At 46.4% G+C, this 24,815-nt stretch overlaps 1 protein-coding gene across 3 annotated transcripts in view; it reads right to left on the bottom strand.

The window, feature by feature from the left end:
• The window catches only part of UNC13C (unc-13 homolog C), a 908,495-nt gene that overhangs the window by 669,981 nt on the left and 213,699 nt on the right, over positions 1-24,815 (bottom strand). For 2 of the 3 annotated variants that reach the window (XM_044279668.1, XM_044279667.1), the window contains one exon: positions 13,560-13,565. The exons of the other annotated variant lie outside the window; for it this stretch is intronic. In XM_044279668.1, coding sequence (XP_044135603.1) covers positions 13,560-13,565 — 6 coding nt within the window. The remainder of the gene's footprint in view (positions 1-13,559; positions 13,566-24,815) is intronic. 3 annotated transcript variants of the gene reach the window in all.

Here is a 24,815-nt window from a genome sequence, read left to right as displayed (position 1 = left end):
ATCAGGTGCTATATAGCACCCCATGACGTGTGTTCGGCTCATTCTTAGTCAGGGTGAACTGTGCTGAGAAAGGGACAGACAGTGTAGGGAGTGATATAGGAATATTTTTATTAGAAAAACTTTTCAAAGACCGAATACTGGCCGAATACCGCATGTGCTCGAGCGCAATGCTTGAGTCTCCTCGTTGCACATTTCTTGGCTGCTACACAGCCAATAAATGTGCAGGTAAGTACTGACCTCACTGCAATGACGTAGCCATGTTGGCTACTGGCATCACAGTAATTGGCTGGCCAAAACACGTCATCAGGTGCTATATAGCACCCCATGACGCGTGTTCGGCTCAGTCTTTGGGAGAGCTGTGCTGAGGAAGGGACAGTCAGTGTAGGGAGTGATATAGGAATATTTTTATTAAAAAACCTTTTCAAAGACCAAAAAGGCCTTTTAAGAACTATTGTGTGTGGCAGCAATATCAATTTTAAGCGCATCCTGCACTAAATATCATGCAATAGTTTGGCCGCTGCAGACAGACACATTAACTGCGCCACATCTCCTTTGTAAAGTGTGCGCATCCAAAAAATATCTGTGACATCCAGTGTACTTTTTCTGTAGACGGTGTCTGCTGCGGACAGTTACTTTAACTGTGCCACATCTCCTGTGCAAAGTGTGCGCATCCCAAAAATATCTGTGACATCCAGATGTATTTTTTCTGTAGACGGTGTCCGCTGCGGACAGTGACTTTAACTGCGCCACATCTCCTGTGTAACGTGTGCGCATCCCAAAAATATCTGTGACATCCAGTGTACTTTTTCCGTAGACAGTGTCTGCTATGGACAGTGACATTAGCTGTGCCACATCTCCAGTGTAAAGTGTGCGCATCCCAAAAATATCTGTGACATCCAGTGTACTTTTTCCATAGATGATGTCTGCTGCGGACAGTGACATTACCGACACCAAATCTACAGTGTAACGTGTGCGCTGAAAAAATGTATCTGTGACATACACTGTACTTTTTCAAAAGATGCTGCGGACAGTGACCTTACCGGTGGTACAGTACCTTCTCCTGTATAACGTTTCCTCATCCCAAATACGTATGGCATTCCCTGCAATTTTTTATTAGCCACTGTTGACAACATTGACAATATCTGCAGGATATCTCCTGTGTGACGTTTCCACATCCCAAATACCTTTAAAAATTTGTTTGCGCATACACTTCTAAATCCTACGCTACTGTACGTGTGACATACTTTCAAGCACATGTAACATTTAATATGAAGAAGGCGGACAGTAAGGGACGGGGAAGTGGCCGTGATGATACATGCAGAGACCGTGGCCCTGGGCGCGTTGGAAATGTGCCTGTTGCCAGAGCACAAGAAAAACAATCATCCATGAAACCTAGCCTTATATCCCAGTTTGCAGGGCGGCGCAGGACAAAACTCTTGAAGTCAGACCAGTGTGACCAGGTGGTCGGTTGGATTGCTGCATATACTGCATCCAGTCGATTAGGCACCACCCTGTCTTCCACCAAGTCCAGTATAGATACTCTTTCCTCCCACCTGTCACCGCCAGTCCTGGGAGAAGGTCTTGCAGACGTTTTTCTCTATCTCTTGTATGATGTTCTTTGTTTTGGTTTCGCATCTCCTTTCCTTCTGCCAGGTGCCACTAATTCAGACTAATCCTTTTCCTTTATATTCCCTCCCATACTGCCTCAGTTTGCAGTTTATATTACTTCCTGGATGAAGTGGTCATTGCTGGAGGCTGTGTCTGCTGTTTGTTCAGATAAGTCCTTTACTTTATTGTGTTTCCTTGCTGGCTTGATTCTAGATGACCCTGACTCCGTCCGTATTAAGTGTAGGGAGCTGGTAGTCATGTCCCCTCACTATTATAGGGTTTTCAGGTGTCACACAGACTTAGGTATGTGGGCATGCAATCGTCCACTATAAAGATCTTTGCATAGGCATAGCAGTCAGGGAGAGCTCTTAGGGTTTTATAGGGCTCACCTATATGCTCCTTAGTTTGGGATCAAGCCAGTCGCTCGTTTATTTATAAGTTCCAGTTTTCTGCTAACTTCATCCGTGACACCACCATGGAGAGTCTGGCCAAACAAGTGGTCCCACACTTGGATATTCCGAGGACCTCTTTTTTCATTGCCATTACTTGATTTGGCCCTCTTGTCAAGCACGCTTGAAGAGGGACATGAGATCTTGTGCCCTGAGTCTCAACCTCTTAAGCATCCACAATCACAAGAACATGATTGTGGGAAATGGCAATTAGTGTTGAATGAGGTGGATGATGATGAGACACAGTTGCCAATGAGTCAACCGCAATTACTGTCTCAAGAGGTTAATGAAGAGGATGAGACACAGTTGTCAATCACTGAGGTTGTGGTGTAGGTGAACAATTTAGGAGGATGATCAGAGTGAAGAATTGGAAGTGGAAAGCCGAGCGAGGACAGCAGTACAGATGGGAAGGGTTCTGCAACACTGCAACAGGCTGGAAGAGGCAGTGGGGTGCCAAAATGGAGAAGGCGGTCCACACTAAACAGGCCAGCATTTGTTCCACGGAGAACCCCCTTGCAAATTTCTCCCTTGCCAAGGGTTAGATGTTCCGTATTATGGTGCTTTTTTGAGGAAAGTGCGGACGATAAAAGAATAGTAGTTTGCAACCTGTGCCATATGAAAATGAGCCGGGGTATGAACACTATTTTTTAAGGTGTGTCATGCCCACCTTGCACCAACATGTGTCCCGTAATATCACACGTGTCCTGACCAATGCAGATACTAAGAAGGTCCACTTAACTACGGACACGTGAACAAGTGCATTCGGCCAGGGACGCTACATTTCACTGACGGCACACTGGGTGAACGTTGTGGAGGCCGGGAGCGATTCATACCCTGGGATGGCACAGGTGTTACTGATGCCAAGGATTGCGGGTCCTAAGTCGATCATGGTTTCCGCCAGTACCTATGTTAGTGGCTCCATCCCCATTTTCTCCTCCTCTGCCTCCTCCTCCACTTCCACCTCCGAATTATCCGCGTGCAGCACCAGTCAGCCATCAGTCGGTAGCTGGAAGCAGAGTAGCACTGCAGTGGGGAAGCGGCAACAGGCTGTGCTGAAGATGATATGCTTGGGGACAAACAGTGCACCGCCGCAGAGCTGTGGCAGGGGATAAGAGACCAGACTGAGCTGTGGCTCTCGCCACTCAACCTACAACCAGGCATGATTGTGTCTGATAATAGCCGTAACTATGTGGCAGCTTTGGAGCTCGGCAAGTTCACACACATCCCATGCCTAGTCCACATTAAACTTAGTGGTTCAGCGGTATCTCAAAACCTACCCCAATTTGCCTGAGCTGAGGAAGGTGTGCCACGTCTGTGCTCACAATTAAGGACAACGCTTTGCATGTGGAAGAGGTGGAAATGGGGAAAGACATTACACAGGGTTATAGCCAGACCACCCTCAGTTCGCCTACTCATCGCGAATTAGACGATAAAGAGGAGGAGGAGGAACAGGAGACAGTTGCCTTCGCTACAGAGGGTAGTACCCATGGAAGTTTAATTCCATCTGTTCTGCATAGGTGGGCAGAAGAGGATGAGGAGATTGAGAGTCATCATCCTGATGATGACAGCGAAGTCTTGCCTGTTGGTACTCTGGCACACATGGCTGACTTCATATTAGACTGCATTTTCCACTACCCGCGCGTTATACACATTTTAGACAACACAGTTTACTGGTTGTTCACCTTTCTCGACCCCGCTACAAAGAGAACTTCTCATCTCTTATTCCTCTGGTGGAGAGGATGAGCAAAATGGTGCAATACCAGAAGATCCTTGTTGAAAAATGGCTCCAAAAATTTCCATCTGACAACACTGGCAGCAGAGTCTGTAGTTCCTTGGCCAACCTAGGAGGGGAGACAAGGGGGTCACACAGCAGTTCCAACTGAGGCAGGGCAACACTCTCCAAAGCCTGGGACAGTTTAATGACACCCACCAGCACCCTCACTCTGATGCACGGCCTACTGTCACAAGGAGGCAAACATTTTTGAAGATGGTGAAGGAGTACATAGCAGACCATGTCAGCGTCCTCAATGATCCCTCAGTGACTTACAACTACTGGGTGTCCAAGCAGGATACGTGGCATGAACTGGCGCTCCACGCCTTGGAGGTGCTGGCCTGCCTTCCAGCCAGAGTTTTGTCTGAGCGGGTATTTAGTGCTGCTGGTAGCATTAAAACAGATAAGCGTATCTGCCTGTAAACTGAAAATGCTGACAGGTTGACTCTTATAAAAAAGGCCTGGATTGACCCTGACTTCTTGACTCCACCAGAGGAAAGCTGATGAACATAAAGGCACTTTAAATGTTTTATTTAAATGTACTGAATACACTGTATTCCAATGCAACCCCTCCACCACAAAAAAGGATACATGGTTGAGTTTTCCTTTTCTCATCTTCCTCCTCCTCTTCCATCATATCAACATGCTTATATGTCGATTATAATGCCCTCGCAAATATGCCTTCGCATATAATGTTTTACAGGGTCAGCTCACCTTCAGGCCCTTGCATATAATGTTTTACAGGGTCAGCTAACCTGCAGGCCCCCACCTACAACCTTTTAGAGCAGGGGTGCACAACGTTTCCTGGTTGGGGGCCACATTGCCAGACTGAACCAATGACGAGGGCAGAAATTAAAATTTAAAGATGTATTAACAACTGAAATATTATACTTATGGCATATTGAACGCACATTTTATACCATTAATGTCTAGTTACACTTCCAGGACTCCCATCTAATGGGAGAAATACATTAAAAATACATGTGAGCAGCCACAAGACAAGAAGTCTGTTATCAGATGGTTGGGGGCCGCATAGAATGGTATCAAGGGCCGCATGTGGCCCCCGGGCCGCAGGTTGTGCACCCCTGTTTTAGAGGGTCAGCTCACCAGCAGGCCCTCACCTACAATCTTTTACAGGGTCAGCTCACCTGCAGGCCCTCGCATATAATGTTTTACAGGGTTAGCTCACCTACATGCCCTCACCAATAACCTTTTAGAGGGTAAGCTCACCTGCAGGCCCTTACCTACAATCTTTTACAGGGTCAGCCCAACTGCAAGCCCTCACCTACAAACTTTTACAGGGTCAGCTCACTTGCACGCCCTCGCATATAATGTTTTACAGGGTCAGCTCACCTACAGGCCCTCGCATATAATGTTTTACAGGGTCAGCTCACCTGCAGGCCCTCACATATGTTTTATAGGGTCAGCTTATCTGCAGTCCCTCACATATAATGTTTTACAAGGTAAGCTCCCCAGAAGGCCCTCACCTACAATCTTTTCATAGGGTCAGCTCACCTGCAAGCCCTCACATATCATGTTTTATAGGATCAGCTTACCTGCAGGCCCTCACCTACGACCTATTAGAGGGTCAGCTCACCAGCAGGCCCTAAACCATAATTGTTTTGATGGTCAGCTCAGCAGCAGCCCCTCACCTCTAATGTTTTAGAGGTTCAGCTCAGCAGCAGGCCCAATCTTCTAATGTTTTAGATAGTCAGATCAGCAGGCCCTTGCTCCAAATTTCTTTGAGGGTCACCAGCAGAACATCAATCATAATTTTTAAAGGGTGTTATGATGCCCTCCTTTATGTGTAACAAAGAGTGTATTGGAGTGCCGGTTCCTTGTAAGTTTTGGCAGCCCTTTCACTTAGTGCATAGGCTTTATGAGTGGAGGAGTCCCACTACATGATCAATTGTACCACAATGTGAATGAGGCCCTCCGTTATGTGATATACAAGTTGTATCTGAGTGCCTCTTGCTTGCAATTTTTGGCAGCACTCGCACTTTATATACAAGAAAATATATAGGAAAGAATGTTTCCTAACAATTTTTTCACTAAAATCAATTTCATCTTCAGTTATGGGCGCAATATTGTCAGTCTGTAAAAGTGGCGTACTACTCGAACAACATCGTTCAGAGCAGCGACCTGGGAGTCCAAGATGCATCCAGACATCCTCTCCATGCTGTTCCCGAACCATTTCTGTGGTGTTTTCATAAATTTTTTACCTTTTCCTATGAACCAGACGCCCTCCCCCTTCAGAGCAGGGAGTGCCTGGTTTAATGCTGGGGTTCTCCTATTGACTTTCATTGTGCTCGGGTACTCGGTAGAGCACTCGAGCATCCTGAAGTGTTCGGCCCAAGCGCCCGAGCACTTTAGTGCTCGATCAACACTATTTAATGGATAAAAGTAATAAAAAAGATGTTGAATTGAGAAAGGGAGCTGTAATCCACTAACCATTTACTAGATTAAAGCAAATATCTCATAACACATACAACATATATTCTGTAAGTATTAAAAATGAAACATAGCTGCTATTGTGGAAGGCCAGCAAATGTGAATGCAAAAGTGGGCTGATAAGCTGATAAATGTATTGAGGAAAGTAATGCAGACAAGCGATCACCAATGCACTTGAGAACTGAAAACTGTCAGCAAGTGCATTGCCGAAACTGTGTGGAAATGCATGTGTTCTCCAAAGAAACAAATCTTTTATGTCAAGCTGTCATCCTCTACATGAAAAATGAAATAATCTGTGCTTTGTGGGATATGGTCATGCACAGTGATTTGGTTCTGCTTAAAGGGGTCCCTTTGTTCAAAGGATTATTTTGAATCTATAAAAACATAGTCCTGTAAGATTTATTGGTTCTGTTGTAAAAGACCAAATAATATACATAAATACTTATATGTCAAAGTCATACATCCTCAAGCCAACATTATAGACGGTATACAGCACCAAACAAACCCTTGAGTAATTCAGACATGGGAAACAATTTGAGTTCATTTGCCACTTTTTAGCGTATACTGTATTTATCGCAGATTGCTGCTCAAAGATTACTTGCGCAGCAATCTGCAATTTTTCCCCGCTAACACCCGGTCTAAAAAAGAGGGCATAGCATGGGCAGGGAAGTTGGCGGATCGGAAGGCCCGTCTTAGGTTTGCCAACAGTGTAGAAATTGCTGGACAGTCCGTTAAAATAACCAACTTTGTTTCCTATGTCCGTTAAAAAAACAACAACATTTAAAATACATTGTTTTTAAGCTGGTGGTACTTGACTAGACTATTTTGGTGGTAATGATCATCATTTTACAGCTCATACTAAGGCCTCATGCACACAACAGTATTTTTTCACGGTCCGCAAAACGGGGTTCCGTTGTTCCGTGATCCGTGTCCGTTTTTTCTTCCGTGTGTCTTCCTTGATTTTTGGAGGATCACCAGACCAGAAAAGTGAAAAAAAAATCTAAGTCAAGTTTGCCATGATAGGAAAAAAACCGACACGGATCACGGACGCGGATGACAATCTTGTGTGCCTCCGTGTTTTTTCACGGACCCATTGACTTGAATGGGTCCGCGAACCGTTGTCCGTCAAAAAAATAGGACAGGTCATATTTTTTGGACAGACAGGAAACACGGATCACGGACGCGGATGACAAACGGTGCATTTTCCGAGTTTTCAACGGACCCATTGAAAGTCAATGGGTCCACAGAACATCACAGAAAACGGAACAACGGACACGGATGCACACAACGGTCGTGTGCATGAGGCCTAAGTGCTGGTAATGAGTTCTTATCTGTATATTTAGCTGTAGACATGAATTAGGTATAATCTTTATCATTCATTATGGTTTTCCAATTTTTCCGTAAACAATGTTGGCTGTCCGTGATTTGGGGATAATTTGTCCAGTAAAAAGAAAAATTCTGGTTGGCAGCCCAAGCCTATTTAATTTATCAATTTTCATGCCTTTTTTAGGCATAGAAAATGGTCTAAATCTACACCAACAAGGGAGCTGGCGTAGATTTAGACAGGAGGTGGATATGGTGAAGTTATGTAGAGGCCAGCTCCTCTACATAAATTCGGTGCATCCACTGGCAGCTAAAGGAGCATTAAGAACGGCGTTTGAAACGCATAAAGGAGGGCATCATATACAGCCTTGAAAAATTGTGATTGATGGCCTGCTGGTGACCCTCAAAAACATTTGGAGCAAGCGCCTGCTGATCTGACCATCTAAAACATTATGGGCGGGGCCTGCTGCAGCTTTGCTGACTCTAGATAACCTGGGGCCGATCGCATGTCCCAGTGATGGCGACGATCCATTCGGATGTCTGCCCTATCAACTTTCAATGTTATTTTCAGCGCAAACCATGGTGACCACGGGTAACTGGGGAATCATGGTTCTATTCCGGAAAGGGAGCCTATGAAACAACTACGGATACCACATCCAAGCAAGGCAGCATGCGCGCAAATTAACTATTAGGTATAATTAGGTGAGGGCCTGCCAGTGAGCTGACCCTGTAAAATATTTTAGATGCGGGCCTGCAGGTGAGCTGACCTTGTAAAAGATTTTAGGTGCGGGCCTGCTGGTGAGATGACCTTGTAATAAATTATATGGGAGGGCCTGCAGGTGAGCTGACTCTGTAAAAGATTTTAGGTGCGGGCCAGCTGGTGAGATGACCCTCTAAAAGATTGTAGGGGAGGGCCTGCAGGTGAGCTGACCCTCTAAAACTTTATATGTGAGCGCCTTCAGTTGGGCTGACCCTGTAAAACATTATATGTGCGGGCCTGCTAGTGAGCTTACCCTGTAAAAGATTTTAGGTGGGGGTCTGCTGTGAGCTGATCCTCTAAAAGGTTGTAGGTGAGGGCCTTCAGTTGAGATAACCCTCTAAAACACGAAGTGGATGTGGTCACTGATTGTGCTTGCAAAGTTCCAGGTGCAGGGAGGAAGGTATGTGGGCATGCACCTTCGACAGGGGATTGGCTAGCATGTAACATAGGGGAAGAGGAGGCAGTGGTGTGACCCGCAGACACAGATTGTGGACCCAGGCGTTCATCCCACTTATTACAATACTTGGACGCCATGTGGTGGATCATGCTGGTGGTGGTGAGGTTGCTAGTGTCCACGCCCCAGCTTATTTTCATATGGCACAGGTTGCAAACTACTATTCTTTTGTCGTCCGCACTTTCCTCAAAGAAGCGCCATACTGCGGAACATATAACCCTTGGCAAGGGAGAAATCCACAAGCGGGTGCTCCGTGGAACAAATTCTGGCCTGTTTGGTGTGGACCGCCTTCTCCCTTTTGGCACCCCACTGCCTTTTCCAGCCTGTTGCGGTGCTGCAGATCCCTCCCCATCTGTACTGCTGTCCTCGCTCGGCCAGTCCACCTTCCCAGGTTGGGTCAGTGACCTCGTCATCCACCACCTCCTCTTCCACTTCCTCACTTTTATCATCCTCCTGATTTGTTGACCTAACCACAACCTCAGTGATTGACAACTGTGTCTCATCCTTTTCATCAACCTCTTGAAACATTAATTGCGGTTGATTTATTGGCAACTGTATCTCATCATCATCCACCTCATTAAACACTAATTGCCGTTCCCCACCGTCATGTACTTGTAACTGTGGATGCTTAAAAGGTTGAGACTCAGGGCACAAGATCTCATGTCCCTCTTCAAGCGTGCTTGGCGAGAGGGCCAAATCAAGTAATGGCGATGAAAAGAGGTCCTCAGAATATCCAAGTGTGGGATCACTTGTTTGGCCAGACTGTACATAGTGGGAGGAAGGAGGATCAGTGTGAGGATTGTGTTGACCAGACTCCTGGCTACTGAGACTGGACATGGTGGAAGACAGGTTGGTGCTTAACTGACTGGAAGCATTTTCTGATGCAATCCAACCGACCACCTGCTCGCACTGGTCTGACTGCAAGAGTTTTGTCCTGTGCCGCCCTGCAAACTGGGACATGAAGCTAGGTATCGCGGATGATTGTTTTTCTTGTGCTCTGGCAGCAGGCACAGTTTCTCCGCGCCCAGGTTGATGGCCTCTGCGTGCACCATCAGCATCACGGCCACTTCCCTGTCCCTTACTGCTCGCCTTAATCATTTTAAATGTGATATATGCTTGAAAGTATGTCACACGTACAGTAGCCTATGATTTGAAAGTGTATGCGCAAACAAATTTACAAAGGTATTTGTGATGAGGAAACGTTATACAGGACAGGTACCACAGGTAATTTAACTGTCCACAGCGAACACCCTCTACAGAAAAAGTACACTTGATGTCACTGATATTTTAGGGATGCGCATACCTTAAACAGTAGATGTGGCGCAGATAATTTAACTGTCCTCAGCGGCCTATTACACAGTATTTAGCGCAGAATGCGTTAAAAATATAAATTGCTGCTGTAACACAATAGTCCTTTAAAGGACTTTTGGGGCTCTGAAAAGTTTTTGTAAAAAAATCTTCCTATTACAATCCCTTTACTGTTGTCCCTTCCTATGCTCAGCTCTCCCTGACTACGAATGAGCCGAACATGCGTCATCGGGTGCTATATAGCACCCCATGAGGCATTCCGGCCTGCCAATCACTGTTATGCCAGTAGCAAACATGGCTACTGGCAATACAGTGAGGGCATTACCTACCTGCACTTTTATTGGCTGCATAGCCAATAACAGGTGTTCGGCCGAGCATGCTCGATCAACACTAATCATGATACATCTTGCTGCTCACAATAAGTGCATTTTATATTGCTATAATACTGCTGTATATTAATGTCCATATTGCAGGTGCAACACCCAAAACCCTGTGAAAATACAATGTCACATGGATGCATGGAAATCTCTAAAGATAAATACTAGCCTTGTAATACTGCCCTCATGTAACAGGTATGCATCTGTAAAACTGAAATGTACAGTCGTGGCCAAAAGTTTTGAGAATTACATAAATATTGGAATTTGGAAAAGTCCTTAAGAGGCAGGTGGACAAACAAAAACCCACTAATTCTGACAAACTCCAAGAAGTGATTATGAAAGAATGGGTTGCTATCAGTCAGGAATTGGCCCAGAAGTTGATTGAGAGCATGCCCAGTCGAATTGCAGAGGTCCTGAAAAAGAAGGGCCAACACTGCAAATACTGACTCTTTACATAAATCTTGTGTAATTGTCAATAAAAGCCTTTGAAACGTATGAAGTGCGGGTAATTATATTTCACTACATCACAGAAACAACTGAAACAAAGATCTAAAAGCAGTTTAGCAGCAAACTTTGTGAAAACTAATATTTGTGTCATTCTCAAAACTTTTGGCCACGACTGTACTTGTGACTTTATTATGTAACATCTTTGTCATCATGAGACAAGTGCAACTCTCAGCAGATTTGTACCTATGAAACTGGCTGACCTGTTACATGTGAGGTTGGCAGCTGAAGGAATGTGTGTTGGTCCCATGTTCACATGTACCTGCATAGCTGAGAATTTTTTTTATTTAATATATGCAACTGAGGTTCTAGGAGCAACAGGAGTGTTGCCTCTATACCTAGAGGCTTAGCTCTCTCTACAACTGCTGCGTCCTCTGCACTTTGATTGACAGAGCCAGACATAATAATGTTTACATCGCCTGGACCTGTCAATCAAAGTGCAGAGGGTGCAGCAGTTGCAGAGAGATCTAGGTTTCTAAGTATAATGGTGATGCCCCATCGCTTCTAGACACTCATTTGCATATATTAAAACATCATTTTTCTCAGCAATGCGGACACATGTGAACATGAGACCAACACAGATGCCTTTACCTGCCAAATGCACATGTAACAGGTCAGCCAGTGTCATAGGTACAAATCTGCTGACAGATGCCCTTTAAAGTAACCACCAGTGCACTGTACTATTAACACAGCATGCTGTGATGCTCTTTGCTACAGTATTTGCGAATAATGGCAATTCTAATATAACGTGAATAAGAGACGGAGAGGCGCAGACACATTTAGGGTCATTTATTAAAGACCAGCAATTTACACTGGTCTTTGACATCCTTATACCACTGGAGAATGTGTTTAATTTATGACGAGGCGAAAGCCTCATCATAAATTATGTGCATCCTCAGGTAGTCTGTGCACCTAAACTGAAATCTACTCCCACTTTCAGGTGGAGTACATTTCAGTTGTCATTTACACCAATAAACTTGCGTAAATAATAATATTGAATGTGGTGGGCCAATGTCCCCGTCCATACCACACCCTTGTCCCAACCTACCACTCTCCCTTTGTCAGAGAGTGGCTAGGTTGCGTATATAAGCCTGTGAATTTTTTATGCCACTTTCTGGCATGGGGGTGGGGGGTGGGGGGTCATAATAAATGACTCCATTATGTTAACCACATAGAGCAGTGCACCATTACTTTAACAATGGCTTCTTCTTTATTATGTTATTAAAGGGGCTATCCCATGACTAATGTAGAAAATGAAAATCAGACATTATATGGTACATGACAATATCTTCCTAACAAATCTAGAACCCACCTTGTACCTCACATGGATCCAGAGATCTCCACATTCATTTCTCTGTAAGATTTATATTAAAGGGTTTCTACCACCTCATTTGGACCTAATAAGCTGTCAGACACTAGCGATCTGCTAGTGTCTGCTTTACCTAACCATGCTATTGTAAGACCTTTGTGTGCAGCCGTTACACTAAAAAAACAACTTGTATCGCTATGCAAATGAGCCTCTAGGTGCTATGAGGGCGTCTTTTCAGCACCTAGAGGCTCTGTCTACTCACCCTGCATTCCGCCCCGCTCGTCCGTCAAGCCCGCCCATCTCCTCTAGATTGCCAGCCTCCATCTCATCCATCGTCCGAATTCTCGCACCTGCGCCGTGTGCATCTGTATTCGCCGCAGGCGCAGTGACTGTCTGACCGGCCGGGCGTCGTCTGTTCCTCGGAGCACTCTGACGTAATCGGCGCAGGCGCAGTGGAGATGCCGGCGCAGTCAGACAGTCACTGAGCCTGTGCCGAATACAGACACACACAGCGCAGGTGCGAGAATTCGGCCGATGGATGAGATGGAGGCTGGCAATCTAGAGGAGATGGGCGGGCTTGACGGACGAGCAGGGCGGAATACAGGGTGAGTAGACATAGCCTCTAGGTGCTGAAAAGACTCCCCCATAGCACCTAGAGGCTACACACAAAGGACTTGGAATAGCATGGTTAGGTAGAGCAGACACTAGCAGATCGCTAGTGTCTGACAGCTTAATTAAGTCCAAATGAGGTGGTAGAAACCCATTAAGCTGGTAGCTCAAGGGGAGTGTCTTTTCTGTTGCAGCAAAGGGGGCGTGTCCATGCTCTCCCTATCACAGCTCAGGAGGCAGTTGAAGGATGAACCTGAGCATGTGCGGCCATCTCAGTGAGAAGGTCAAAGAAATAAGAAATTAAGTGGCACTATACAAATATATTTTATTGAATAATTCAGTAGCTATACACAATTTTTAATTGCATGCAATTAAAAAACTATTCAGATCCAGGTGCTGGTTTGAAAACTGTAGAATATTATTGTGGGGCAACTCCTTTAGCTTACCTTAAGCTATGTTTCATGTCAGAAGCATTATAGTATGCCATTGATTTTCTGGAGTTATACATTTTCACTCTGTACACACCAATGCTATGTTACAGAACAGAGACCACAAGCCTTTAAATATCTCTTTAACTTCTCATTAAATAGTATGTCTAAACACAGTCTACATATAAGATGTCAGGTGAGTACTTACCATCGCCTGCATGCCAATGAAATATTTAGAGAAGAAAAAGAAATAGAAAAGAATTAGATAAACATAACAAATAAGGCAACAGCTTCTTTCTCAAAATCAATAACACATAAACTTTGCTTGGATAGAAAGAGAACTTATTGTTCAAGAAAAAATATAAAAGTACTTCTCTAAAAATGTTAGGAATCAGACGATCGATAAATGCTGAGCAAATTATGCTTCATGACAATTTTATTATTATAAAAGCCATCAATAAAAAGAAAAAAAGAAAATATAACATTTAAAATAAAATATATATCTATAGTAATACAATAATTAATACAGCATGCAACATAAACTTTACAGTGAAGACACTACACTATACATTTCTACAGAAAAGAGAACATATGTTTGTGCTCCTGCTATCTCTTCGGTCTGTTTTTATCCAGAGGATATATATATATATATATATATATATATATATATATATATATATATATTTATATAGATGAGCGAATTTCTCAAAAATTTTATTCGGCCGGTTCGCTGAATTTTTCTAAAAAAATGTGGTTGAATCCAAATGTATTTGCGGCAAATTGCTTTTCAAGAACAGCTATTTCCTGGCTGCAGAGAGCCTTTATAGTGGTGTAGAACACTGTGCCTTGCAGTAACACTGCATAGGGAGTCTGCTGTGATAGTGAAACAATGCTGTGAATCAGTATGACATGCAGATGACAGGCGTCGCTCTTAGAATCTCTGCACATTTCACTTATTTGGGCAGTTACGGGGCCAAAACTGACCAAATAACTAGAGTTGAGCGAACACCTGGATGTTCGGGTTCGAGAAGTTCGGCCGAACTTCCCGGAAATGTTCGGGTTCGGGATCCGAACCCGATCCGAACTTCGTCCCGAACCCGAACCCCATTGAAGTCAATGGGGACCCGAACTTTTCGGTACTAAAAAGGCTGTAAAACAGCCCAGGAAAGGGCTAGAGGGCTGCAAAAGGCAGCAACATGTAGGTAAATCCCCTGCAAACAAATGTGGATAGGGAAATGAATTAAAATAAAAATTAAATAAAAATAAACCAAAATCAATTGGAGAGAGGTCCCATAGCAGAGAATCTGGCTTCACGTCACCCACCACTAGAACAGTCTATTCTCAGATATTTAGGCCCCGGCACCCAGGCAGAGGAGAGAGGTCCCGTAACAGAGAATCTGTCTTCATGTCAGCAGAGAATCAGTCTGCATGTCATAGCAGAGAATCAGGCTTCACGTCAGCCACCACTGCAACAGTCCATTGTCATAAATTTAGGCCCAGCACCCACGCAGAGGAGAGAGGTCCCGTAACAGACAATCTGGCTTCATGTCAGCAGAGAATTAGTCTGCATGTCATAGCAGAGAATGAGGCTTCACGTCAGCCACCACTGCAACAGTCCATTGGCATATATTTAGGCCCAGCACACAGGCAGAGGAGAGAGGTCCCGTAACAGAGGATCTGGCTTCATGTCAGCAGAGAATCAGTCTGCATCTCATAGCAGAAAATCAGGCTTCACGTCAGCCACCACTGCAACAGTCCATTGTCAGATATTTAGGCCCAGCACCCAGGCAGAGGAGAGAGGTCCCGTAACAGAGGATCTGGCTTCATGTCAGCAGAGAATCAGTCTGCATGTCATAGCAGAAAATCAGGCTTCACGTCAGCCACCACTGCAACAGTCCATTGTCAGATATTTAGGCCCAGCACCCAGGCAGAGGAGAGAGGTCCCGTAACAGAGGATCTGGCTTCATGTCAGCAGAGAATTAGTCTGCATGTCATAGCAGAGAATCAGGCTTCACGTCACCCAACATTGGAACAGTCCATTGGCATATATTTAGGCCCCGGCACCCAGACAGAGGAGAGGTTCATTCAACTTTGGGTAGCCTCGCAATATAATGGTAAAATGAAAATAAAAATAGGATTGAATGAGGAAGTGCCCTGGAGTCCAATAATATATGGTTAAGGGGAGGTAGTTAATGTCTAATCTGGACAAGGGACGGACAGGTCCTGTGGGATCCATGCCTGGTTCATTTTTATGAACGTCAGATTGTCCACATTGGCTGTAGACAGGCGGCTGCGTTTGTCTGTAATGACGCCCCCTGCCATGCTGAATACACGTTCAGACAAAACGCTGGCCGCCGGGCAGGCCAGCACCTCCAAGGCATAAAAGGCTAGCTCTGGCCACGTGGACAATTTAGAGACCCAGAAGTTGAATGGGGCCGAACCATCAGTCAGTACGTGGAGGGGTGTGCACACGTACTGTTACACCATGTTAGTGAAATGTTGCCTCCTGCTAACACGTTCCGTATCAGGTGGTGGTGCAGTTAGCTGTGGCGTGTTGACAAAAGTTTTCCACATCTCTGCCATGCTAACCCTGCCCTCAGAGGAGCTGGCCGTGACACAGCTGCCTTGGCGACCTCTTGCTCCTCCTCTGCCTTGGCCTTGGGCTTCCACTTGTTCCCCTGTGACATTTGGGAATGCTCTCAGTAGCGCGTCTACCAACGTGCGCTTGTACTCGCGCATCTTCCTATCACGCTCCAGTGCAGGAAGTAAGGTGGGCACATTGTCTTTGTAGCGTGTATCCAGCAGGGTGGCAACCCAGTAGTCCGCACAGGTTAAAATGTGGGCAACTCTGCTGTCGTTGCGCAGGCACTGCAGCATGTAGTCGCTCATGTGTGCCAGGCTGCCCAGGGGTAAGGACAAGCTGTCCTCTGTGGGAGGCGTATCGTCATCGTCCTGCCTTTCCCCCCAGCCACGCACCAGTGATGGACCCGAGCTGCGTTGGGTGCCATCCCGCTGTGACCATGCTTCATCCTCATCCTCCTCCACCTCCTCCTCATCCTCCAGTAGTGGGCCCTGGCTGGCCACATTTGTACCTGGCCTCTGCTGTTGCCAAAAACCTCCCTCTGAGTCACTTCGAAGAGACTGGCCTGAAAGTGCTAAAAATGACCCCTCTTCCTCCTCCTCCTCCTCCTCCTGGGCCACCTCCTATTCCATCATCGCCCTAAGTGTTTTCTCAAGGAGACATAGAAGTGGTATTGTAACGCTGATAACGGCGTCATCGCCACTGGCCATGTTGGTGGAGTACTCGAAACAGCGCAACAGGGCACACAGGTCTCGCATGGAGGCCCAGTCATTGGTGGTGAAGTGGTGCTGTTCTGTAGTGCGACTGACCCGTGCGTGCTGCAGCTGAAACTCCACTATGGCCTGCTGCTGCTCGCACAGTCTGTCCAGCATGTGCAAGGTGGAGTTCCACCTGGTGGGCACGTCGCATATGAGGCGGTGAGCGGGAAGGCCGAAGTTACGCTGTAGCGCAGACAGGCGAGCAGCAGCAGGATGTGAACGCCGGAAGCGCGAACAGACGGCCCGCACTTTATGCAGCAGCTCTGACATGTCGGGGTAGTTGTGAATGAACTTCTGCACCACCAAATTCAGCACATGCGCCAAGCAAGGGATGTGCGTCAAACCGGCTAGTCCCAGAGCTGCAACGAGATTTCGCCCATTATCACACACCACCAGGCCCGGCTTGAGGCTCACCGGCAGCAATCACTCGTCGGTCTGTTGTTCTATACCCCGCCACAACTCCTGTGCGGTGTGGGGCCTGTCCCCCAAACATATGAGTTTCAGAATGGCCTGCTGACGTTTACCCCGGGCTGTGCTGAAGTTGGTGGTGAAGGTGTGTGGCTGACTAGATGAGCAGGTGGAAGAAGAGGAGGAGGAAGCCGAGAAGGAGGAGGTGGCAACAGGAGGCAAAGAATGTTGCCCTGCGATCCTTGGCGGCGGAAGGACGTGCGCCAAACAGCTCTCCGCCTGGGGCCCAGCTGCCACTACATTTACCCAGTGTGCAGTTAGGGAGATATAGCGTCCCTGGCCGTGCTTACTGGTCCACATATCTGTGGTTAGGTGGACCTTGCTACAGATGGCGTTGCGCAGTGCACACTTGATTTTATCGGATACTTGGTTGTGCAGGGAAGGCACGGCTCTCTTGGAGAAGTAGTGGCGGCTGGAAACAACATACTGTGGGACAGCAAGCGACATGAGCTGTTTGAAGCTGTCTGTGTCCACCAGCCTAAATGACAGCATTTCATAGGCCAGTAGTTTAGAAATGCTGGCATTCAGGGCCAGGGATCGAGGGTGGCTAGGTGGGAATTTACGCTTTCTCTCAAATGTTTGTGAGATGGAGAGCTGAACGCTGCCGTGTGACATGGTTGAGACGCTTGGTGACGGAGGTGGTGGTGGTGTTGGTGGTACATCCCCTGTTTGCTGGGCGGCAGGTGCCAACGTTCCTCCAGAGGCGGAGGAAGAGGCCGAGGCGGCAGCAGCAGAAGAGGCCGAGGCGGCAGCAGCAGAAGAGGTAGCAGGGGGAGCCTGAGTGACTTACTTGGTTTTAAGGTGTTTACTCCACTGCAGTTCATGCTTTGCATGCAGGTGCCTGGTCATGCAGGTTGTGCTCAGGTTCAGAACGTTAATGCCTCGCTTCAGGCTCTGATGGCACAGCGTGCAAACCACTCGGGTCTTGTCGTCAGCACATTGTTTGAAGAAGTGCCATGCCAGGGAACTCCTTGAAGCTGCCTTTGTGGTGCTCGGTCCCAGATGGCGGCGGTCAGTAGCAGGCGGAGTCTCTTGGCGGCGGGTGTTCTGCTTTTGCCCACTGCTCCCTCTTTTGCTACGCTGTTGGCTCGGTCTCACCACTGCCTCTTCCTCCGAACTGTGAAAGTCAGTGGCACGACCTTCATTCCATGTGGGGTCTAGGACCTCATCGTCCCCTGCATCGTCTTCCACCCAGTCTTGATCCCTGACCTCCTGTTCAGTCTGCACACTGCAGAAAGACGCAGCAGTTGGCACCTGTGTTTCGTCATCATCAGAGACATGCTGAGGTGGTATTCCCATGTCCTCATCATCAGGAAACATAAGTGGTTGTGCGTCAGTGCAGTCTATGTCTTCCACCGCTGGGGAAGGGCTAGGTGGATGCCCTTGGGAAACCCTGCCAGCAGAGTCTTCAAACAGCATAAGAGACTGCTGCATAACTTGAGGCTCAGACAGTTTCCCTGATATGCATGGGGGTGATGTGACAGACTGATGGGGTTGGTTTTCAGGCGCCATCTGTGCGCTTTCTGCAGAAGACTGGGTGGGAGATAATGTGAACGTGCTGGATCCACTGTCGGCCACCCAATTGACTAATGCCTGTACCTACTCAGGCCTTACCATCCTTAGAACGGCATTGGGCCCCACCATATATCGCTGTAAATTCTGGCGGCTACTGGGACCTGAGGTAGTTGGTACACTAGGACGTGTGGCTGTGGCAGAACGGCCACGTCCTATCCCAGCACCAGAGGGTCCACTAACACCACCACGACCATGTCCACGTCCGCGTCCCTTACTAGATGTTTTCCTCATTGTTATGGTTCACCACAACAACAAAAATATTATTTGGCCCAATGTATTGTATTCAAATTCAGCTGAATATAAATTTGAGGCCTAGTATTTAGGCGCTGGGTGACCGGTATGGATTTACTGACAGAATTAGACTTGGAAATGCACAGTAGCGTGTGTGTGAAGTTATTCTGAATGACCCTATGTGCACCTTGAATATTATATACCCTTTTAGGGATAGATTTCAAATAGCTCTGATATAGCAGAAACCACTAAATTATGAAATTGCTAAATTGGGAATTGTATTTCAACCCTGAACAAAAAATGTGCTTTGACGGACACTAAATAACTTGCCCAGCCACAACAGTACAGTGGTAACGACAGATTTAGCGGGATATAAATTTGAGGCCTAGTATTTAGGCGCTGGGTGACCGGTATGGATTTAGTGACAGAATTAGACTTGGAAATGCACAGTAGCGTGTGTGTGAAGTTATTCTGAATGACCCTATGTGCAACTTGAATATTATATACCCTTTTAGGGATAGATTTCAAATAGCTCTGATATAGCAGAAACCACTAAATTATGAAATTGCTAAATTGGGAATTGTATTTCAACCCTGAACAAAAAATGTGCTTTGACGGACACTAAATAACTTGCCCAGCCACAACAGTACAGCAGTAACGACAGATTTAGCAGGATATAAATTTGAGGCCTAGTATTTAGGCGCAGGGTGACCGGTATGGATTTACTGACAGAATTAGACTGGGATATGGCCAAAAAATAACCACACTATTGCTGGTTAAATGCACTTGGTGTGACAGCTTGACCAACCACACTACTGAGGGTTAAATGCACTTGGTGACGGGCGCAGCTTGCCCCTGATGTAGTATATGGCCAAAAAATTAACAGACTATTGCTGGTTAAATGCACTTGATGTGACAGCTTGACCAACCACACTACTGAGGGTTAAATGCACTTGGTGACGGGCGCAGCTTGCCCCTGATGTAGTATATGGCCAAAAAATGAACAGACTATTGCTGGTTAAATGCACTTGGTGTGACAGCTTCACCCTGATGTAGGCTTTAGCCAAAAAACAACCACACCATTGAGGGTTAAATGCACTTGGTGACAGGCGCAGCTTGCCCCTGATGTAGTATATGGCCAAAAAATGAACAGACTATTGCTGGTAAATGCACTTGGTGTGACAGCTTGACCAACCACACTACTGAGGGTTAAATGCACTTGGTGACGGGCGCAGCTTGCCCCTGATGTAGTATATGGCCAAAAAATTAACAGACTATTGCTGGTTAAATGCACTTGGTGTGACAGCTTGACCAACCACACTACTGAGGGTTAAATGCACTTGGTGACGGGCGCAGCTTGCCCCTGATGTAGTATATGGCCAAAAAATAAACAGACTATTGCTGGTTAAATGCACTTAGTGTGACAGCTTCACCCTGATGTAGGCTTTAGCCAAAAAACAAACACACCATTGAGGGTTAAATGCACTTGGTGACAGGCGCAGCTTGCCCCTGATGTAGTATATGGCCAAAAAATAAACAGACTATTGCTGGTTAAATGCACTTGGTGTGACAGCTTCACCCTGATGTAGGCTTTAGCCAAAAAACAACCACACCATTGAGGGTTAAATGCACTTGGTCGCAGCTTGTGCTGGCGCACCACAAGACACAAAATGGCCGCCGATCATCCCAGAAAAAAGTGACTGACAAACGGTCTGGGCAGCCTAAAAACAGTGAGCAATTGAATTTCAGCAAGTCAATGATGCACAGTTGCAGATCGATTGATTAATCAAGTCCTTTGGAGGAGTTAATCTGCCTAATCTCGCCCTACTGTCGCAGCCGCAACCTCTCCCTATGCTAATCAGAGCAGAGTGACGGGCGGCGCTATGTGACTCCAGCTTAAATAGAGGCTGGGTCACATGGTGCTCTGGCCAATCACAGCCATGCCAATAGTAGGCATGGCTGTGACGGCCTCTTGGGGCAAGTAGTATGACGCTTGTTGATTGGCTGCTTTGCAGCCTTTCAAAAAGCGCCAAGAAAGCGTCACAAAAGCGCCAAGAAAGCGACGAACACCGAACCCGAACCCGGACTTTTACGAAAATGTCCGGGTTCGGGTCCGTGTCACGGACACCCCAAAATTCGGTACGAACCCGAACTATACAGTTCGAGTTCGCTCATCCCTACAAATAACTCAACTGTGGTCTTACAGGTCAATGTTAGCATCAAGAAGAAGTGCACACCTTTTACACCATCGGCAGCTGATTCCATATAGATGTCTACAGAACCTGTTCTATTCAACATTTATACAAGTAGAGCCCCCCCTCCAACAGAGTGGAGAGGGTGTCAGCAGTAAGTTTGTGTTGACGTCACTGATTATTTTGCCCGTCCTCTGATCTGTCAGAACAATAACCCCCAAAAATCTGATCCTGTCTGTGGAGCATCCTCCTTCACTCGATCAGCATTTGGTCAGTAATCCATCAGTATTGCTAAAGCCCAAAAAAACAGGAGTGGATCCAAAGCAGAGATGACACGTGAATTGAATATTTGTCATCTTCTGTGTTTTATACCCACTCCTGCTTTTGGCTACCAAATCACAAGGCAATTCTGATGGAACCATAAAGACATTACAGATGCTACAAAAACAGGATCAGTTGTGCGTCAAATTTTTCCTTCCTTCTGACAGATCAGAAGAAGGGTCAAATAAATGATGTCAGCCAGGCCAAAGGGCAAAATAGTGGCCCAGTCATGAAGTGGGGAGGGTGGGAACAGCACGAGAAGTTCAAAGAGTGGCCCTATGACACAGTGGTAAGGTGGAAGCAGCATGAGGAGACCACAGAGTGGTCAGAGTGGCCCAATGATAGAGTCTGGAGGTGGCAGCAGCATCAGGAGGAGGCCACAGAGTGGCACAATGACAGTGTTGAGGTGGCAGCAGCAGCATGAGAAGAGCACAGAGTGGCACAATGATAGAGTGTGGAGGTTGCAGCAGCATCAGGAGGAGGCCACAGGGTTGCACAATGACAGAGTATGGAGGTGGCAGCAGCATCATCAGGAGGCCACAGAGTGGCAAGGTGACATATTGTTGAGGTAGCATCAGCATCAGGAGACCACAGACTGGCAAGGTGACATAGTGTGGAGGTGGCAGCAGCATCTGGAGATGACAGAGTGGCAAGGTGACATAGTGTGGAGGTGGCAGCAGCATAAAGAGACCACAGAGTGGCAAGGTGACATAGTATGGAGGTGGGTGGCAATACCAGTACCAGCTGAAGATGGTGGGTGAAAGAAGGAGCGCTTGTCATCAGATGTTTGGAGCATCATGCAGGTGGTAGCATCAGAATAGTAGCTGAGGCAGGTAGCCAGAAGAAACAGGTCTCTTTTGTCAAAGTGTTGGTGTGGCACCATGGATGATCTAGCCTGATGTTTCAGGCATTGGTGGGTGGAAATCTTGGCTGATTCACAGCTGATTGATCTTGACAAAGGTCAGTAAATCCACATTTTGGGCAGACAGTTGAGTTCTTCTTGGGGTAACTATGGCCCCTGCCACACAAAACACCGGCTCTAATGCCACACTACTAGCTGGGCAGGACAGCTTTTCCAGGGAAAACTCTGCTAGTTGCGGACCAAAATCCAGTTTGGCTGCCCAGTAATCCAGCGGATCTTCAATGTGGGGTAGCAGGGTGCTGTCCAAGAATGCCATCACCTGCTGGTTCAGATCCTGCTTCAGGTCTAGCTGCTGCTGCTGCTGGTGGTCAGTAGTTTCTTCTCGCTGTAGGTCAAGAAAGTTGCTCATCAGCGACACTAGACTCATGTTGCTGCTGATGGAAGTAGAACTGCGCCTACCCCCCTTCCCCGATCAGACCTGCGAGAGGATTGATGATGACGCAGATAGGCAGCGGCCAACTAACTACATAGGATGTCTCTATAGTAGTTCAGTTTGTCCTCCCTCTCAGTGGGTTTAAAAAAGATCCCCATTTTGGACCGGTAGCGAGTGTTCAACAAGGTGGAGAGCCAGAAGTCATCCCTCTGCCGAATGGTGACAATTTGGCTGTCACTAAGCAAACAAGTAAGCATGTATCGGGCCATTTGTGCAAGTGACTCGGAGGGACTCCCTGCCTCCATTCCACATCTCAATGACGTAGTTCATCCCGTAGTCCTGTCGACTGACAAATAATGTAGTCTCCTCAAAGGACCTGAGTAAAAGGCAGGTGTCACACATGAGCTGCCACTGGCTGACATCGAAGTTACACAGGGGAGTACTCCTGTCTGCTTGGATCATAAAGAAATCTTTATGGCCTTTCTCTGTTCGTATAGTCAGCCCAACATATTCAGGGTGGAATTCCAACGGTTGGAAACGTTGCATATCAGCCTATGTTGGGGGATGCCGTTCTGCTGCTGCAGCTCAAGGAGGGTGTGCGTTTCGATGTATGAGTGGCTGAAGTGCATGCAAAGTTTCTTGGACATTTTTAGGATGTCTTGCAAATGGGTGGAAACTTCAGCAACCCCTTGACAACCAGATTGAACACGTGTACCATGCAGGGCGCATGGCTAAGCCCTCCTTGACTCAACGCCGACACCATGTTTTTCCCGTTGTTGGTCACCATGGTTCCGATTTTAAACTGTCGCAGAGGAAGGATTCAATTCCTTGATGAAGGACACGGAGCAGTTCCTCCCCTGTGTTACTCCGTTCGCCCAGGCAAAAGAGGTGCAAAACAGCCTGACACCGCCTTGCCCTGCACATGTGGTATGCTGGAGGGGCATTTTGTCTACTGGCAGACATGGGGTATTTTTTATCCCGAAGGGGATCAAAACCTATAGATATGTATTGTATGTATAATATATATATATATATATATATATATATGTATTATGTGTGTATGTTCTAATATATATATATATATATATATATATAATGAAAAAAAATCGGACTGCACTCCAAACGGTTTCTTCATGTTGAGCCGAAACGTCGCTTTTTTTGCTGCCACCACATGGGTGAATAAACACAACTTGCTGTTTTACTGAAGAAACCGTTTGGAGTGCAGTCCGATTTTTTTCATTGTCTACAAGTGGGTAAGCTCCAGTTACCGTACTTGGACTTTGCACCCATCCTTACCTGCTCCTAAGGTGGTGCTATATTTATTTATTTATATATACAGGTCCTTCTAAAAAAAATTAGCATATTGTGATAAAGTTCATTATTTTCTGTAATGTACTGATAAACATTAGACTTTCATATATTTTAGATTCATTACACACAACTGAAGTAGTTCAAGCCTTTTATTGTTTTAATATTGATGATTTTGGCATACAGCTCATGAAAACCCAAAATTCCTATCTCCAAAAATGAGCATATCATGAAAAGGTTCTCTAAACGAGCTATTAACCTAATCATCTGAATCAACTAATTAACTCTAAACACCTGAAAAAGATTCCTGAGGCTTTTAAAAACTCCCAGCCTGGTTCATTACTCAAAACCGCAATCATGGGTAAGACTGCCGAACTGACTGCTGTCCAGAAGGCCATCATTGACACCCTCAAGCAAGAGGGTAAGACATAGAAAGAAATTTATGAACGAATAGGCTGTTCCCAGAGTGCTGTATCAAGGCTCCTCAGTGGGAAGTCTGTGGGAAGGAAAAAGTGTGGCAGAAAACGCTGCACAACGAGAAGAGGTGACCGGACCCTGAGGAAGATTGTGGAGAAGGACCGATTCCAGACCTTGGGGGACCTGCGGAAGCAGTGGACTGAGTCTGGAGTAGAAACATCCAGAGCCACTGTGTACAGGCGTGTGCAGGAAATGGGCTACAGGTGCCGCATTCCCCAGGTCAAGCCACTTTTGAACCAGAAACAGCGGCAGAAGCGC

This window comes from Bufo gargarizans, chromosome 2, assembly GCF_014858855.1.
Source record: "Bufo gargarizans isolate SCDJY-AF-19 chromosome 2, ASM1485885v1, whole genome shotgun sequence".
NCBI lineage: Eukaryota > Metazoa > Chordata > Amphibia > Anura > Bufonidae > Bufo > Bufo gargarizans.
This window is presented reverse-complemented; position numbering and strand designations above follow the sequence as displayed.